This window comes from Python bivittatus, unplaced genomic scaffold (genome assembly GCF_059951505.1).
Source record: "Python bivittatus isolate LINGU-HERP-01145 unplaced genomic scaffold, Pbiv_v1 ctg000020_np1212, whole genome shotgun sequence".
Taxonomy (NCBI): Eukaryota; Metazoa; Chordata; class Lepidosauria; order Squamata; family Pythonidae; genus Python; species Python bivittatus.
The window spans coordinates 2,379,638-2,398,439 of NW_028277030.1; the positions used below are offsets into that span (position 1 = coordinate 2,379,638).

General features: G+C 36.4%; 1 protein-coding gene across 4 annotated transcripts in view; it reads right to left on the reverse strand.

Annotated features, from left to right (window-relative positions):
• PCNT (pericentrin) overlaps window positions 1-18,802 on the reverse strand; it is a 97,395-nt gene that overhangs the window by 25,023 nt on the left and 53,570 nt on the right. For 2 of the 4 annotated variants that reach the window (XM_088133305.1, XM_088133314.1), the window contains 10 exons: window positions 17,602-17,769; window positions 16,148-17,200; window positions 15,046-15,564; window positions 11,828-11,930; window positions 10,801-10,961; window positions 10,144-10,335; window positions 6,125-6,344; window positions 3,404-3,626; window positions 2,612-2,762; window positions 666-1,358 (listed from right to left, as the gene is read on the reverse strand). In XM_088133305.1, coding sequence (XP_087989431.1) covers window positions 666-1,358; window positions 2,612-2,762; window positions 3,404-3,626; window positions 6,125-6,344; window positions 10,144-10,335; window positions 10,801-10,961; window positions 11,828-11,930; window positions 15,046-15,564; window positions 16,148-17,200; window positions 17,602-17,769 — 3,483 coding nt within the window. The remainder of the gene's footprint in view (window positions 1-665; window positions 1,359-2,611; window positions 2,763-3,403; window positions 3,627-6,124; window positions 6,345-10,143; window positions 10,336-10,800; window positions 10,962-11,827; window positions 11,931-15,045; window positions 15,565-16,147; window positions 17,201-17,601; window positions 17,770-18,802) is intronic. The other 2 variants (XM_088133309.1, XM_088133306.1) reach the window with 2 other exon arrangements.

An 18,802-nucleotide genomic window follows, 5' to 3' on the forward strand; every position in this document is an offset into this window, starting at 1 on the left:
GGCATTAAACTAGAGAAAAAGGGAAAGGATGGCAAAAGCCCAGAACTGAATATACTACCAAGAACTGAGGCCAAAAATGCAGGAAACAATGGGGAACCAAAGGAGTGGAAGGGTACTTAGAGACTGCAAGAAACTACAAAAGTGGAGCTAATAGGAGGTACCCCTTATTATTTCAAACATGATATTGTTGTGAGTTTATTATAGACTGCCTAGATAGGCAGAAGACATGGATGAGTTCCTTCTATGCCACCTGACCAAACTTGACAATGGGAGATTTAAATTAACAACATCTACTGGACATCTAAGAAATTAAAGTCCTCTCTTGCTGATAAGCTTTTTTGTCAGAAAGTGGAAGAAGGGACAAAGGGAGGGGATTATATTTTGGATTAACAATTGTAGATTATGAGTAGATTCAAGTTACGTATTAGGAGAAATTTCCTGACAGTAAGAGCTGTCAACCAGTGATATAAAGTGGTATTTTCCCCTTCATTCAAAGGCTTCAAAGAGAGACTGAATAGCCATCTGTTCAGGACACTTTAGTAGCTCCTGTACTGATCAGGGGTTGGCCCAGATAATGTACAGGTTGGACCATAGAATCTATGGTTTTATGTAGACTCCTTGATACGTATTATACCATTAAGGCAACAAAAATAAGATATTCTTACTTGACTTTCTTGAGCTTCTAGCAGTGTCTTTAGATGGTGACATTCAGTTTGTTGTTCCTGGGTCCTTTTTCTTTCTCTTTGTACTGTCCTGATCTCTTGAGCTCTCATAGATTTGAGAACGGATTGCAATTGTTCCCATCCCCTTTTCATTTGTCCTTCTTTCTCTCTCTGTACCTCCAAAATACGAAGAACATCCTGTTTTTTATTTTGCATCATTGACTGTGTAACTTGAACAGTGTTTTGGAGATCTTGTTCTTGTTGAGATTCTTTACAATACATTTGCATTTCGTTCATTTGTTTCTTTGAATCAAATACCTGCTGCTGTGATTTCTCAATTATGGCTAAAAGCTCCCTGGCATGGGATCTTTCTAAATGCAACTGAGTTTGCAATTCCTGCAATGAATCTTTATGTTTACAAGACCCACATTCATTTAATCTCATAGTCAGATGTTCTGTCAAAACACGTTCATGATTCAAGGCACTTATAAGGTCTGTATTTCGTTTTTTCTCAATATCTAAATTTTTCTGCAGGTCCAACAGTTTATTCTGATCTTGGGATAATAAAGCCTCACAGCGAGAATGTTCAATTTGGAGTTCTTTACGGAGATTACTGTTTGCTGATTGTTCATGCTCTAAAGCCACAGTTAATTGATTGTTCTGAATACACTGTAGCTCCAAGGCAGCTTGCAACTCCTGTACAACAGAAAGATATATTTACATTAATTATACTGAATATCTGTGAAGTCAATGAGATTTGGTGGAAATTAAGCAGGTTTCAGCCCAGAAGATTATAAGTAAATTAAGAAAACTGAACAGAAGAAGGCAAAGAAGCTATTTCACCATCAAAAGAGGGTCCATCCCTTCCACCTGTGTTTTCAGCTATAGGCTACATCCTCCTGAAGACAAATGGAATTTATAACAGAGCAGCATAAAATTAAGGAATGGGTCTATCCTAACAAGCACTTACCCAAGACAAACATGTTAAAAAAAAGTTTTCAGTAAAGTAATGAGACATGAATAGTAAACATTCAGAGAGTATATTTTTGTCACTTCTATTGGAGTTGCAAGGGTGAGTCTATTTGAAGTGCTTTAGTTGATTGAAGCTGCTGCCAGGCTAGCCATTTTAACTATACAAATCTAAAGTGTGCTTTTGCTGGCTACCTGAAAGAAATGTGGATGGTCTAAATTTTAAGATATTTTGGAGTTGAATTTATTGCTATTAGGCTTTTCTTTAAATTTACTGGGAATTTGGACTGGTGGGACATAAATATCATGCCATATAAAGTAGATCTAACATTAAATTAAGGGATAACAAATTTGATAAAGCCCTTGGAGAAGATTTTAACTGGTGAGCAGTATTTTATCTTACCATAGTTCAGAATGTTTTGAATTTTCACATTTCATATTTTTCAGCATCTTTGATATTTTTGACTCCAATGACTATCAACTCTAGATTCATTACACTTATCAACAAATACAGATGTAAAAATAAAGGCCTTCCGCACATGCTGAGATATTAGATACTGACATACATTTTATACAAATTTATATAAATGACCAGAAAAAAATAGGGCAAATTCTTTACTTTTTATTGTTTGTAGAAAATGAAAGTGCTGTAGTAAATTGGTTATATAGCTGTCTTTTTACTGACTTGTATCTTCTCTTCACTACAAAAGCATTAGGTGGTCTTTGCAAGATAACCCATTGAAAAGAGTCTTTTCAGTATGTGGGTTTTATTTTTCCTGAGAAATTGACCTGGCAAGCTAGTACCTTAGTATTTGGGGGCAAATAAGGAAAACAACTGGGCGATCTTGTCCTCTTTTATATTTAAGAATTATTAATAACATTACATAGAACATTTTTGTGGCAGGATTCAAAGACACTGTAGAACAGAATACAAAAGACTATGTAGCAATAGGTGTTATTATTTTCATGAAATATTTTACCTCTATGGCTTTTGATTTCTCATCCTCTTTTATTTTATGCTGTTGCTGCTGTTCATCCAACATAATCTGTAATTCTTTGTTTTTAAGATGTTCACTCTGTAAATCCTCAAGTGCTGCTGTAATACTTCTCTCCTTATTTTCCAATACAGAACTATGACACAACATTTTAAAATACTATTTGTAAAAATTGTTAATCTAATGACAAATCACTGTTTTTTCAGCACACCAGGCCTTTAATGACTGAACAAATAAAAATTCATATATTTTTCACATTACAGATTTTAATCCCAATGTACAAAAAAAGTCAATTTCTGTTTATGAATCTCCTTGTGCTGGTTTCAATACCCAATATAAAAAATGAATTCTCAATCTGTGTATACAAAGCTGAAAATATACATTCTTAATCAAGTAATAAAACCTAGGAAGGGGATATATCATTACAAAATTAGGGCTATCTGTAAAGGGTAACTAAAATAAGAAATCATAACACTGATGTTGCAGTTAATTCCCATAATAAAAAGAATTAACAAAAAGACTTCATTATGTAAGAAGGAAGACAAGACAGACTTAAGAGAATGCCAGCAACCCTGGCTGCACAGCTGAGTGCACTCCGGCAGAGGTCCCTTTGTCTAGGCAAGCTGGCTATAACACCCCTAAAATTTGTCTATGATCCCATACCACCCCCCTTCTGTTTGAGAACCCTTATGAAAGAAAATTCAGAAAGATTGAGAATTCATAATATAGCAATGGATTAATCAAAATGCAAGGCAGGGTCCACTTGGAAATCTTTACCTGTATTTAATTACTTCATTTTGGGTTTTTTGTAAAGATTTTTCTAACCTCTCGTTTGTTTGTTTGCTCTCACAAAGATCTGATTTCAAATTCAATATTGCAGTGTGTTCCTGTTTCAGCAATTCATGCATTTCAGAAGCTTTTTCTTGTTCACGTTTTAGGGAAGTCTGCAAGTCATTTGCAATGGATTGCTCTTGCTGAAGTTTGTATTCTAGTAGTTCAACTGAGAATAAATTTAAACATTGTAAAATGTAAATAGATAAAATCTATTCCCAAAATTGAAATATTTTTTTCCCAAAATACGTTTACCATTTTTTAAAATGAAGCTTATTTACCAATTTAGATGGAAGGCCAATGAGGATAATATATCATTGTTGTATCACTTGCTCTCACTATTTGTTTCCCTTTCCCTTTATTGTTCAAATCAACTATTGATTTGCTTGAAATCATGTTAACAAGAATATTTCAGTGACAACTTGCCAATATGCCTGTATGACAAGGCAAGAATAAAGAAATACGTTTGCTGGATTTGTTTCTTTCTAATAAAGTATAATTCTGATGACACACAGGTAGCTCTCATTATTCAGAGACTCTGTTCCAAATGAAAAACCATGAATAAGGAGAATAAGTGGTGGCATCACAGCTTCAAAGGGTTCTGGAGGAAACGGATTATCTGGACCCTTTTCAGTCAGGTTTCAGGCCCAGTTATGGTACAGAAATGGCACTGGTCGCACTTGTGGATGATCTCTGGCGGGAGCGGGATGGTGGAAGTGGGACCATCCTCGATCTCTCAGCGGCTTTTGATACTGTCGACCACAGTATCCTTTTGGGATGCCTCAGGGAATTGGAGGTGGGTGGCACAGTTTTGTGCTGGTTTATCTCCTTTCTCCAGGGCTGATCCCAATTGGTGGTGACAGGGGGCGAGAGGTCCCACCCCCCGCCCCTCCTTTGTGGGGTGCTGCAGGTTATCTCTCTGCTCCTTTTTAACATCTACATGAAACCGCTGGGCGAGATCATCCGTCATCATCGGATGAGGTATCATCAATATGCTAATGATACACAATTATACAGCTCCATCCCAGGTGAGGTAAGTGATGCCGTAACCACCCTTGCATGGTGCCTGGAGGCTCTAAGGGTCTGGATGGAGAACAATAGGCTTCAGCTGAACCCTGGTAAGACAGAGTGGCTATGGGTTAATGGCGCCTTTGTATCCGGGACTTTGTCATCTTTGGTGCTGGATGGGGTAGCACTGCCCCAGTCAGACCCAGTGTGTAATCTGGGGGTCCTCCTAGACTCACGGCTCCTGCTCAAAGAGCAAGTGGCAGCCGTGGCCAGGAGGGCCTTTGCACAACTTTGGGTTGTCCATCAGTTACACCCTTTCCTGGATCGGGATGCCCTTTGAACAGTCACTCATGCCCTTGTTATCTCCCATATAGACTACTGCAATGTGCCCTACATGGGGCTACCCTTGAAGAGTATCCGGAAGCTACAGTTGGTCCAGAATGCAGCCTCGCAGGCTATTTTGGGAGCCCCAAGAAGGATCCACATAACGCTGTTGCTCCGCGAGCTGCATTGGGTACCAGTTTGCTTCTGGGTCCAATTCAAGGTGTTGGCTATCACCTTTAAAGCCCTACATGGCATGGGACCAGGTTACCTAAGGGACCACCTCTTCCCCATGACTCCAACCTGTCCCACTTGATCACACAGAGAGGGCATGCTTTGGACCCCCTCAGTAAAAGAACTTCGATTAGCAGGATCCAGAAGGTGGACCTTCTCTGCGGTAGCCCCCGCTCTTTGGAATATTCTACCCCCGGAGGTGAGATTGGCCCCCTCACTCCTGGTCTTCCGGAGGGCTTTGAAGACCTGGTTCTGCCACGTTCTGGGGTGGGGAGGGAATACATCAAACGTGGGGGATGGCTAGCCCCATAGAGGCCTGCTGACTTCAGCCCCAGATCCATCATCATCTTGGACTTTCTCCTTTTTTAGTAATGTTTTGTTTAAATTTGTATGTTTTATGTATTTATGGTTTTAATGTTTTGTGTGAGCCGCCCAGAGTCCCCCATTGGGGGGAGATGGGCGGAGAGAAATGTAATAAATAAATAATCATGAAAAAGTGTTCTTTAAAAAGCCTGTCCACCGTTTTGTGCATGGAAAGTACACAAAAAACATGCATAAGTGAAATCTTTACTGTAGATACTGAAATGTGGTAATTTCCAGCTGGAGATATATGTAGTTGCATACAATGAGACCATGGATAATAAGGGCCATTTGTATATAGTACTTGGATAATACAACTAATAAATATATTTTAAGATATATTTTTATTAATATTTTATTAATTGTGCTTCTCAAGTTTTCATTCTGGTGGGCAAATTTTCATCCAGCTAGGAAAGATGAAAGCTAGTGGGATGAATACAAGAAATTACAAATAGGTAGTGGATAAGATGACAACTATTCAAAATTGAGAATTCCTTATCCAGCTTATCCAGTTCTCCAATATTTGGTAGAGAAGTACACTAATAGTAAGAGATACAAACATGAAAGGAAGGACCAGTAATGCAGAATATTTGGAAGGAAGATATTCAGTGGCTGGGATCTAATATTCACAAAAGTTTAAACAAAACCAATAATCAATAAATTATTGATTTTTATTTTTTATATTTATATTTTTAATATTTATTTAGTCAAATGAACAATGAGAGGAAAAGAAAAATATATTACCCTGTCTTTGAAGCTGGTGTTCTTGCTTTTCCCCATGATTCTCTGTATTTACAAGTGTTTCTTGGAGTTCCTGTAATTTCTCTTGGCTTTGAAGATTTGTAAGTCTCAACTCAACTTCAAGATCCTGTACATTGGAAAGCAAGCTGTTCCTGTCTGAAGATGAAAGATGTTCCACAACCCTCTTTTGCTGCTGCTCCTGAAAAGAAAGTCCATTTCCTATCTTGAAAGAATATATGGCAGAATTTTAAAAAATGTAAATTCACATACCTAGGCTATTTTTTTTACAACATAGAATTTAAAACTAATTCAAACTAAGATTGCATATAATTTACACTTTGTTAGGCCACTTGAATTAACATAGATTTGTAAGATTTTTGTTGTTCTTAGGGAAAATCAAAACATTTTAATGTGATTTTTTTAATATACATCAGCATAGGTTTGGATTTTCTACATGTGTATATGCATGCATATATCAGCGAACCACATATACATATAGATAACAATAATCTGAGACAAATAATATATAATTGTTTTGCTCCTAATATGGTATGTATGTTCCAGACTAATATTCTTTTAGAATTAGAACACTGAAAATAAATAGCAATACATTGCAGTTTGTTTCAAGTGTAATATTAGTGAGCAGGATGCAGCAGTTGAAAAATCATCATTTCACTATACTGTTGCAGTTAAAAGTTTAGGTATCTAGTCCAATTGTATCTTTCAATTAATTAATCCTTAAATGAAAGGAAGTCAGTAAAATGGTTAATATCGACATCTCTCTGCAAATTTTAATGTATACTTAGTATTTATGTGCAGTTATTTATAGATTCAAAATAGGAAAACAGTGAACACGGCAGATGTGGATATTTGGACACGTTTTCAGTCAGTACTTTGTAACACTTCCTCATTCCAAATGTTTCCTGTAGCCAGCTTTCTCATTTGCTTTTAGATTTTTTCCCCCCACTCTTCTTTGCAAAACTCTTTTAGCTCAGAAATATTCTTAGGTCTCCTTCCTTGCACTGCATGTTTGAGACCTCCTCACAGATTATCAATAATATTCAAATCTGGGGACAGTAAACACCATACCCACACCTTTTTCTTTCTTTCCTATAAGTACCTTATGGTTGCTGACTTTGATGTGTGCTTCAGATTGTTGTCTTGGTGAAATACCCACTCTTTTTCAGGTTCAATTTCTTCACTGATTGTGGGGCATTGCCATATCCCTAACCCTTCATATTTAATTAAATCCATTCTTCCTTCCAATGCACAGTATTTCCTGTGCCACTGATTGCCATTCCACTCCAAAGTATAATAGAGGAACTCCATGCTCAATGGTTGTCAAAGTGTACTTTTCTCCAAATGTATTTTGTGTGCTTGTGGATGAACAGTTCAACTTTTGTCAGTCCAAAGCAATTTGTTCCAAAAATGTTCAGATTTATCAAGGTTTTTGTATGGTTCAGATGATGACTTATGAGAGAAGGATGGAGAAAACATTTCTTTCTGACAACTTGCCCATGCAGATCATAATTGTTTAAGTGAAGATGTACTAGACCTGGAATTAACTACGGCAGCAACAGCTAATTTTCCAGGAGGTCATTAGTGCTTCGTTTTCTTCTGTCAACCTGATCAATTTTTAGACAATTCCAGCAGATTTGTTTTCTTTAGTTCTGGAGTTTGCCTTTAATTCAACAGTCCCTTGAAACTTGCATTTCTTTAAGAATGTTTTCCACAGTTAACATTGTTAGCTGGAAGTGCTTAGAGCTTTTCATAGCTTTCCCCCTGCTTTATAAGAGTAAATTATCTTCATTTTCAAATACTCACATAGCAGTTTAAAGAAGCTCATGGTTGTTGAGAGTAGAGAGAAGAATTACAACTGGAGGCAATAGCATTCATTTGCCTGTGGAACTGTCTTCAGCTGGCTAATTGTAGGCTTAATTATTCAATCACCTTTTGGAGCCTTATTAGCCATTTTATAGTGAAAAAATAAAAAGTAGCACTGGATCAACTGGGAGGGTGTTCCAAACTTCTGTATTTGCCATATTTACTGTTTTATTTGATTAGGATTATAGAAATATGACAAGTATGTAAAACGTTTTGCTGCTTCCAGCATATGCTTTACCACATGATAAATCGTCACATTTTACTACTTAGTAAAAGTATAGAAATCCATGTTGCTGCTGTACAATATATTACTGAGTAAGAAATTCACCCATAAAGACATCTGAGACTGTCACTGTTTCTCCCAGGAAATGAGCAAGCTCCTTTTGCTCACAGAAGAATCATTTTTGAGAAGAAAGAGTTAGTTGCTGACATTATAAAGTACTAGCTGATACTCTGAATCCTTACACAGAGCTAAGTCAAACAACTGGGATGCTGCCAAAGGTAGAGATGATCTACACAAAAGCAACACCTTATTGTATAGGAAATAAAGTTATTTTACAACTTGGGCACGAGGCTGGTTTTGGAGAGATTTCCCTATCCTGGTTTCTGTATTTTCTGAAAGATGAATGAAAAAGGCCTGACTGTTCAGAGGTTTCACTTGGACCTGGACCTAAGAGTGGAAAGACCTACCTTACAACTGCAGAACACTGTTAGCTCTGGCTAGAGTGTTCAGGAATATATCAGAGAAGAAATATCTTCCAAAATGCCAAGAGCTTGAAGGCTCTGTTCTTTCTCTAACTTTGGCTCCCCCCTCCCCATGAAGAAGAGTTTTGAGTATTCAGATGATTGTGATACAGTCTACTGACAGTATTTGAAAATAGGGAATCAGAAGAAGAGGAAAAGATATGAACCCTACCTCCCATTTACACTTAAGTCCACACTTTTTGGAAGTTATTATGCTTAGAAAGTACACAGAGAATTTTCTGAGTCATCAGACACTGAACTTATGAATAAAACTGGTTTACAGAAATTTCCCTTCAAGAGTCTGGCAGTAGTATAATGTATGAGTGTGGGTAAGTGTAATGGTATGTGGGAATGACCTTGAGTGGCAAGGGGAAGAAATGCTGCCTAGGGAATAATCAGATAAAAGGGGGAGAAGCCCACAGTTGAATAACAGGCATAGAAAGAAACTTAGAAAGGATCCGACCTAACTTATCAGGCTGTAAAAAAAAAAAAGGCGGGAGATTTGTACTTTCAGACTTGCAAGATTCTGTTAATGTAGCCTTATAATAAAGTAGAATTAGCTCATCTTGTCGTGTTTCCTGTCTGGTCTACCTGGAAGGCTGACATCAATCTCCTCCCCCTTTTACCTAATCATTCCCTAGACAGCATCTCTTCCCCTTACCTCTCAAGGTCATTCCCACATACTATTACAATAAGGGAAAGCTTTACTCACTCTTTTCAAAAATGCCAACGAGAGGATAGGCAACTGTCCATTTTTGCATCTACTGTCTAAGAATTAGAGGCCTACCAAGACTCAATATAGTTATGCACCATTACTAGCTGGCCCAGATAATTCTGGAAGAGCTGTGTCATTTTCTGACCTGTAGAAAAGGCTGGAAAGTACTTCAACCTTCATGTTAGAGACACAATCTAAATACAGACAATTGGATGCTGAAGTGTCAAATGTGTATCCATTCCATTACAATGTAGACAGGCTAGGAAGTTGAAAAACACCTTAGGAGAAGGCTCAGAGGTATTAGGAAGAGTCTGGAAAGTGCACTGAGTGTTAGAAAATAGCCAATAAAAGCAGAGTACTCTATCACTGAGCTTCTGCCTCTTGCAACTGCCAATAATCAACAGAACAAAGACCAGAATCTTTTTTTTTTAAGCTACACAAATAAACCTAAAATAACAATAATTCAAGCAACCTGGCTCTTAGGAACAGAAGCTCAAAACCTGACCAAGTAACTCAATAGTAAAGGCAATCTGGAAGGATTCGTACTCCTGAACATCAACTGTGTTAAGGAAGGACCATCTTGAAATTAAAGAATGCTGTCTAAGAATTTCTGGAAAACCATGATATAGTAGTAGTAGTAGTAACTGGATAACTATAAACAAAAGTTATATCAACGTACCTGATTTTCTTTGTCGGATTGTTTGAGATAACTCTTCAGTGATTGTATTATATCAAGCAACATTAGTCTCTCTCTTTGCCAACCCTCCACTGATGGAACTTGTTGAATCTTATCACCATCATCAAGAGGCAGAGGTTTTTCTGACAGAACTAGCAGTTTGTAACTCTCGTCATACACCATCTTTAGCACATTCTGAAAAGGAGTCAAATACATTACTTCATGAGAACAAAAGTCAACACTTAACGAGGCATTTACCATTTGAAATAGTTTGACTCTCTGCTATGTTGCAGTTTGTAAATTAAGACTTCCTACATACTGTGCCCTTGAAGGAGAGGGAGATTTTTAATTATTATTATTCATCCCCACGTGCAGGTTTCTGTGGTGGAGGACAGGGGAAACTTAGAGCTGTGTAGACATTGCAAAACTACAACTCCCAACAATCATAGTCAATATGGCCAATGGTGAAGGAGGTACAGAGTAATACTTCATCAACATTTGCTGTTTATATGTGAGAAAAATACTAAAAAGAGGACAAAGTAAATGGAAATTTTGTTAATAGCTTTACCCTGTCTTCTGTTGAAATCAACAAATATCGTATTTAAGATATTGTTATTCCCATATAGATAGTAGATCACTAGTTTATTTACCAGATATTACCTTCAATGGTTGTGACAACATTTCTGTTTCTTTTGCTGTTGCCGCAGTGACATCTGGAGTCATTTCAAAGCATTGCAGAGAAGCCATGGCATTGCTGTCTTGGTAAACCTTATTTCCTGGCTCTGCCTGATTAAGCTGAAGTATTAAATCTAAACTAGTACCTGAAAAACAGAACATTAACTGTGTTATTGAAACAGAGAGCTAGTGCAAATGAACCAGCAGTTGTCTAACCATCTGAATTTCAATTTAATTTGGGTAACTAGCCTTGTTTTCCTCCCTTATAAAAGGGTGAGTTAATTGCACTGGGAACAGCTTGTAATTGGACTTTCAGAAAAAGGTTGTGCTATTTGCTGGCTCTGTGTTCACTGTCACTTATAAGAGTAGATTTATGGAGAAATCCTTTAGTGTTAAAGATGTTCATGTTATGTTAAATTAGGTCCTTAAACTTTGGAATCTGACTATTCTTTTATTAACCCCTTTTTTGTTTTCTTTTTCTTTCTTTCTTTCTTTTCTTTCTCTCTCTCTCTTTTTCTGTTTTTTATTATTGCTTTTATGTTTCTGTTTTTTCCATTTTGTATTTTTTGATGCAACTTGTTAAAATAATAATATTAAGGTATATGGTGGGAGAAAGGAAAAGGCAAAATGTTGGTTGTCTGTGAGGGACAATGTGCAACAAATGATAGCATGATCTTCTACTGCTTGTGGTTTCTTGTTAGCTTCCTGTATTTAATTTTTATTCAAATGACTTCCCTAACCTGGTGCTCTCTAGATACACTTTACTTCATCTCCCATATACCCCAGTCACTGCCCATGCTAACTAGAGATTATGGGAACTGAAATGCAGCATACCCAGGTAGAAGATCATTCTGAAAAAGTCTTCTAACTTAACTACATTATTTAGAGCTTTTGTTCTTATAGGGTATTCCATTTCCTTGTTTGAGCTGTCAAACAAAATATATTTTATGACAAAATATAGTCATAAAATGCCCCCAAGTTAATCCTAGGAAGTATGTATCCATGAACTCACTGCTTCCATATTCAGTGCTTGCACTTTGAAGTCTGGACATTGTCAGTTTTAGACCATCTTGTAACTCAGAGGGTATCAGAGAAATGACTTCAGCATCGCTTACCTATTCAGATGTGAATACAGAAAAATGGAATGAATTCCTAGGTATGTTAAAGATTGATCTACAACCACTATTGCTTTTATTTAATTAATAGCCCATGTTTTTGTTCCCTTTCCCTTCTTTTGTTCTAAAAATAGAGCTAAATGGACTAACAATAATATTATAAACAAAAAATTCAGCAAATATGTTCATTTAAAATCCAAAAAAAAAAAATTTGACTTAGGATATTTGAGCAAAAACTAGGAAATATTAAATTGGGCTAGATTCCTTTAATAGAGAACTTCTTTGTCTGAGAACAACTACCGAGAAGTCCTTTCTCACATTCTTCCCAAATTACCTTCCAATCTTTCCAACAGCCTGGTCCCAAGTTACATAGGTTAAAATCAGTCATATGTTACCTAGCCGGGTAATGAAACATCTATCTGCAAGAAAACAACCAAGCTCTGAGAACCCCAAGTTCAACCCTGAACTACATATACTCTCTTCTATTTAAATCAGTCATCTACATTGTGAATATTAGAATAGACCAGCGGCCAGGGAAGCTGTTATGACAATAGTCACAAGATCTACATGACCGTATGGCTGAAACAATATGAACCATAAGTTTCTGAACATTTTCAAAGTACACTATAGCATTCTAAATAATATATACGTTATGTGTTAATATAACCAAATTTAACATTGTATTAGCTGTGCAAACACACTGCTGGTCCTTGCTGAATATTGGGCATATAGGTTCATGACTGAATCTAGGAAAATAACTAATTATGAATTTCTACAATCAAGGGAACTGTATACTCCTTCAGCAAAGGTTGAATCTTTTCAGAGCACAAGCAATCAAGAATTAACTGAGTCCCCACTGCTGAATATTTTGAATCAATATTCTACAGTTTATGTACAATTCAAACTATACTGTACCCAAAGGAACACTGAAGTAGGTGATCCTCATATTAGTGACTATGTTTGCACCCCAACTTGTAGAGATCTCTTCTGAGGAAAAGCTTAGGTTTCTACAGAACCTCTTGTTCTCATGGGAAGTTCTGCTGCAGAGAGGTTTTGTCTAGGTACCCCAATAAACACTCCCATCCTGTCTTGAGCACTGCAAAAATCCCCAACGTTCCCCAGAATATGTAAGAATCAGTTTTAGCAAAAAACCCTATTTGGGAAAAAATCCATTCAGAAGGGGGAAACATCCAACTGAATAATAAACAAGTGCAAGTCCTGGAACGTAAGAAAGGTGAGTGGTTTCCTCAGAACCCTTGCTCAGGTAAGAGCTCTAGCTTCACTGTGCAAGAAACTGTTGCCTCCAACATAATTCCTATCAGTAACACATTAACAGGTCTCACAAAACACACACGTTTCTTGCAAAATTTCAATAATCTTAAACAATTCTCCTGCTATGTACTATGCATGATACTCTCCTGATCAAGCGGAATGTGTCCACATAAAAGATGCCTTTCCACAAAATGTTATAGGACAAACACATGGCCATCTGAGTGCAGAAGATCATTCCCCTGGTGGTATAACTGGAACGGAGTGCCTGCTCCTCTTTCCGTTCTACTTTTTCATTAGAATAGAGCAGCTTGAAAGGAAATTACAAGTGAGCAAGCGGATAGGAAAACTAGTTTCTATTTTCTTGAGATATTTTGTTTATTCCTGATTTCCTTGAGAGTTATTAGATGTTCATTTCTGTCTTATAATTGTCCCATGTGTTGGCCAGCCAAATTTGTACTGATAGACTGGGAAATTAAATATTTTCCCTTATTGTCTTTAGAAACTTCCAATCAGAGAGGACTTTGCCATTTTCTTCTTACTTAGAGGATGAACCTCTGGCAGACACTACTTCTCTTCAGGCACATAGAAGTTTGATATTGTAAAACTCAGATCCTTCTTCAGGCCAATCAGCTTTTCTGGTGTGGGCAAGAGTACAGTTCTTGACAGCCTATATCAAGCTTCACATGGCTTTAGTTCTCTGTTAAAGCAACATTCTTCTATTATCTTAGGAAAAACTTCAGTCAGCATGATTTATTTTGGGGTCTTGAAAATTCTTCTGCTTATCTAACAGATTTCATCTGCTTCACCCATCCATGCCTGCTAGTCATCTTGACCAAGCACATCTCTTTGGACTCTATCTACTGTATATAACTTCACCTTGCCTTGAGTAGAATTCACCTGCCAAGATTTGGCTCATTAGGTGCCTTTGGCTGTCCTTGTGAACCCCAGGACCTAAGCAGATTTAGGGCCCCATCTCCTTAAACTGTTCCCCATAATTATCTTAATTTTTCATTTTGATCACGTATGATCACTTTATCATCCAACAACCAATGCACTAATTAATTATCTGGCTTCCATTTGAAATAATGCTTTGGAAGCTTCCCAGGCAGAAACAAGATAATGAAGTAGATAAACCTTTGGCTTAATCTAACTGAATTTGCCTTTAGAGCTTTCATGGTTCAACATAATCAACTGTGCACACTCTGAATATTATTCAGAAGTATTTTGGATCTTGTGTGATCACAGCACCTCTCTGGCATTCATTAAAGCAGCCCCTCTTTTTTAGGTTTTCATGTCAACCTGAAAAAGTGCAGCTGCTTTAAGAATGACATTGAATTAATGTTTTTAAAGCAGATGCACATTCTTTTATGCTTGTGCAGAAGTCTGAAAAAAGACAATATGCTTTAATGTATACAGAGAGATGCTGCACTTGTGTGAGAGCTGAAGCACTTCTTCCCAATTATTTTTAAAGCATGCACAGGAATAATCAGTACAATTTCCTTGGAACCATTAATGACTTGATAGAATAATCCTACATTCAACTGTTATAATAGCTCTCTTATTAGATCAGATCTCTCCAATTGTGTTTATTTCCTTGTATACAATAAAGCAGTTATATTTACTTTCAAGGAGTCACTTACATATAATTGATTATTAAAAGAACATGGCAGTATTATCTCAGAATTACCTTTACTTTCCTGACAAGAGTTCATGGTGAAATGATATAAAAAGGACTATGACAGAGTACTTACTATTCTTAACTCATTTAGTTTCCATGGGAACTGCTGAAGGTACATGACTCAGCAACAAAGCAATGTGAGTTTGGAAATAATCAGTCACTTACTGATACATTTTCTTGTACACCATTGCACTTGTTAATAGAAGAGGTGGGTTCTGGGAATGCAGAAGACAGGACGTGGAGATTGGCTGCTGCTTCCTCATTGCCATTAGAATAAGAAACTGGACATTCTAAAACTCTAGGGGTGTCTTCCTGGATGACTGAGTTCTCTGAGCACAGGCTTTCAAAGGCTATACTATGCATATCAACTTCTGAGAAGGGTGTTGAGGAAAGGCTTGCTTGGAATTCTAAACTTTTGTTCTCTTTCCTCATATTCTCAGGCGAATCCCACAAGGTTGTATTTGTGATTATATTTTGAAAGCAATCTGATATTGTTTGAGAGATTTGTGAGCTTTGAGAAGCATGATTCGATTGCCATATTTTTTGAAAAAAAGGTTTCAGATTTTGCTGCACTTCATCAGGATCTGTTTGCTTTCCCTGAATGAAAGGGACATCTTGTGGTTGTTTATTAGGAATATTCAGATTTTTGCTGGAGACCTGCAGATGAGTCATACTATCTTCCTCCTGCAAAATAATACAAATGTTTAGAAAACTGCTGTAAACGTGAATACTTCTGACCATTAACTGAGATAAAATAGAAAATGGGAAGCTTTGTGCAAATATCTTGCTCCTAAGAAAAGCCCTTTCTTTGCAGCTATTTATGGAAGAAAATGAACCACAGCTACATTTCTCACTACACATTCAGGAAGTTCATTTTTCCTGGACACCTGGCATTCAGTGATACTTCAGAATGAACTTGTTTGAAATTTCCTAAAGTTTTGGGTTTTTTCCTAATTGATAATGTCACACACACACACACACAGTCACATATATGAGATGGGCAGCTATAATAAATCAAATAAACAAATACACATACACCAACCTGTTCTTTTGGTAATATATCTAGACAGTAATTCTGTAGAGAAGCAATACAGCAATATAAGTATGGCTATGATGGCAGGGCAAGCTATTATTACTGGTGCTGGGCACATTCTACTTACTGAGGAATGATTGATAATTTCCCTGTATATCTGAGTTTCTTTTAACCACATGTGTAAATCCTCTGATTCTCCTGTTTAAGATTAGCAGTAATTGGGCTAATACATACCAGTGGAAAAGGATATTTAGTAGATGCTGAAAGCACATTAGTTAAATCTCTTTCTTCTTCCTCTTCCTCTTTTTCTTCAGAAGGGAAAAAGGCAGCAAGATCAAGCACTGACTTATGGTATTTAATTTCTTTCTGGTAATTGTCTTGGTCCTTTTCCATGGGGGTCTTCAACTGTGAGTGAAACAGATCTTTTTCAGATTTTAGTATTTCCAGTTCTTCCACCTTTTTCTCAATTTCAGACTTCAGTTCTGCAACAGTAGCTTGAAGTTCACTTATTTCTCTTTGATAAGTGGTCTCTTTGTTGTGCAGTGTTTGTGTCATAGTTTTAAGTTCATTTTCAAGTTTCACAACATTTTCTGTCATATGTTGAACTTTAGCTGCCTGCTCTACTTTCTGCTCTGATACTATTTGGAGTTGTAGTTCTATCTCTAATAGTTTTATTTCTCTCTCTCTTAGGTTAACTTCAAGATCTTGACTATACGAATTCATCTCTGTCATTTCAGCTTCCTTCTGTGTTATGTACATCTTCAGAAGCTTATGTTCTTCTTGCAATTCTTTGTATAACAACTGTAAAGATGTTAGTTCAGAACAGCACTGCCTAGAAGACTCCCGAACATTTTCAAGATTTTGTTCTAGGATTTTAAATTCCATTTTAAACTGAGATTCCTTTTCATTAAACAGCTGTTGCAAAACTTCTCTATCCATCAAAGACATTTCTAGTTGTCGCTGAAGCTCATTCTGACTGCTATTAAACAACACACGGTTGTCATTATCCCTTTTGTTTTCTAGAAGACTTTGTGACCCTTCCGTCAATTTATTTTCAAGATTCTCTTCTTGTTCTTCCAAAGAAAAATCATTTGGATTGCCTTGTCTATTTTCAGCTTCATGATATATGGGTATAAGAACTTCTGACTCCTTCTGAAGCTTCTCAATTACTTTATGGAGCTGTTCAATTTCTTCTGCTTTATTTCTTAACAACTGCTCCTTCTCACTACGAAGTTCTTCTATAACTGATTTCATGACTTCAGTTTCAAACATTTGCTTTTCCAGAACCTGAAATATCACTATGCATTAGTTCTGACATATATCTTTTGTACTGTATTTTAAACATATACTATAAACATATTATATTTATATTTTATGTGATCTATGTGGAGAGCTCCTTTTAATTACTTTTAATGCTGGGGAAGTAGGGCCTAATTAGGAACTCAAATAAAAATGTGATTGTGGGCTGAGAAGAAATGATGACTCAAGCAAACCATTATTTGCCACATTTAGGCCAATAAATAAAATCTAATATTGAAAATAGTAGAAACTTCTAAATTCATATTCACACATGCTTGAGTTCGTAGCAATTTTGTTGTTATATCGGTTCTAACCTCCAAAGTTTTCACTATCTTAATATGTATTAATAGATTCATTATCAGGCAAATTAAAAAGTGTTATTTTGTTACCTCATTTTCCTTGCTATTCTCTATTTTTTGTTCCAATCTCTCAATTTGCTCATTCAAATGATCAGTTTCTTGATTCTTTTCTTCAAGCAAGGATTTCAGAAACTGCAGAATAACCAGCTCATTTTCACCTGGATTTTGACTTTGTATGGCCAATTTTTCAATGTTTTCCTAACAGAAAGAGTTCTGTATTAGATCAATCTGCTACAATCTGTTCCTTTACTCTTGACAAAAACAAAGTGGCATGTTGACACTCCAAGCATGCCCCACATGATAGAGTATATTATATTATAAAACTTGTTTTAGTTTACATGTATTAAACTAGTGACTTCTTTCTTACGTTTGATCTGGAACAAATGTCTACTGATGCCTCTGCTATTAAGAATATTATGAGATAGCACAGCCTTGATTAAAACTGCCTTTAGTTTAAAAATGAGCAAGATTAATAAAATATGTTTTGCAGTGTTATTTAATTCTGCTCAGAAATACAATGCTGTGCTGTAGCGCATTTTCCTATTTTCTAGGAAACAGACTATGTTTGCAGGATTCTTTCTCTTAGTCTTAGTAGTACCTGAGCTCAGTCACCAAGCTGCAAAGAGAATTCAGACATAGCTTGTGAGGGGAACTTATACCTTCAAGCAGAAGACACCTATGAGCCTTGTGCTTTAAAAGCAAAATATACTTTGGCGTGGACTGTACAGAATTGTAAACATGAGGTAGCATATAAATTATAAAGACAATCCAGTTATAATTTACAGCCTTCAGTATTAGGCATCCAGATGCCTAATACAAATTTGTACTTATATACCAGTCACTTAGGTTTGCAGGTTCCTTGCTCTATTTGTATCTTTATATCTATTTCCCTGAAAACTGAACACTAAATTGTTTTGAATTGGGAACTTCTAACTCAAAGGGAGCCAGCCTGCAAAACATTATACTAGTTTCAGTCTATAACCAGGATTGATTTTTAAAAAATGGTTAGTGTTCTTTCAACTTTTCCTAGAAATTAGATGGGAAGTCTACCAAAGCACCAATCTTAATATTTCAGCAACTTTAAATGGAAAAAAGCCTGTCCTGTATTCTTTTCTTAAAACCATATAATAAATATAAACATATCTGTAAGTTGAACTGAGTTCAATGTATTTTTAAAGAAGTCCAATTTTGAACAGAGACGCTGGAATCAGATTTAGGATTTGCATGCCTT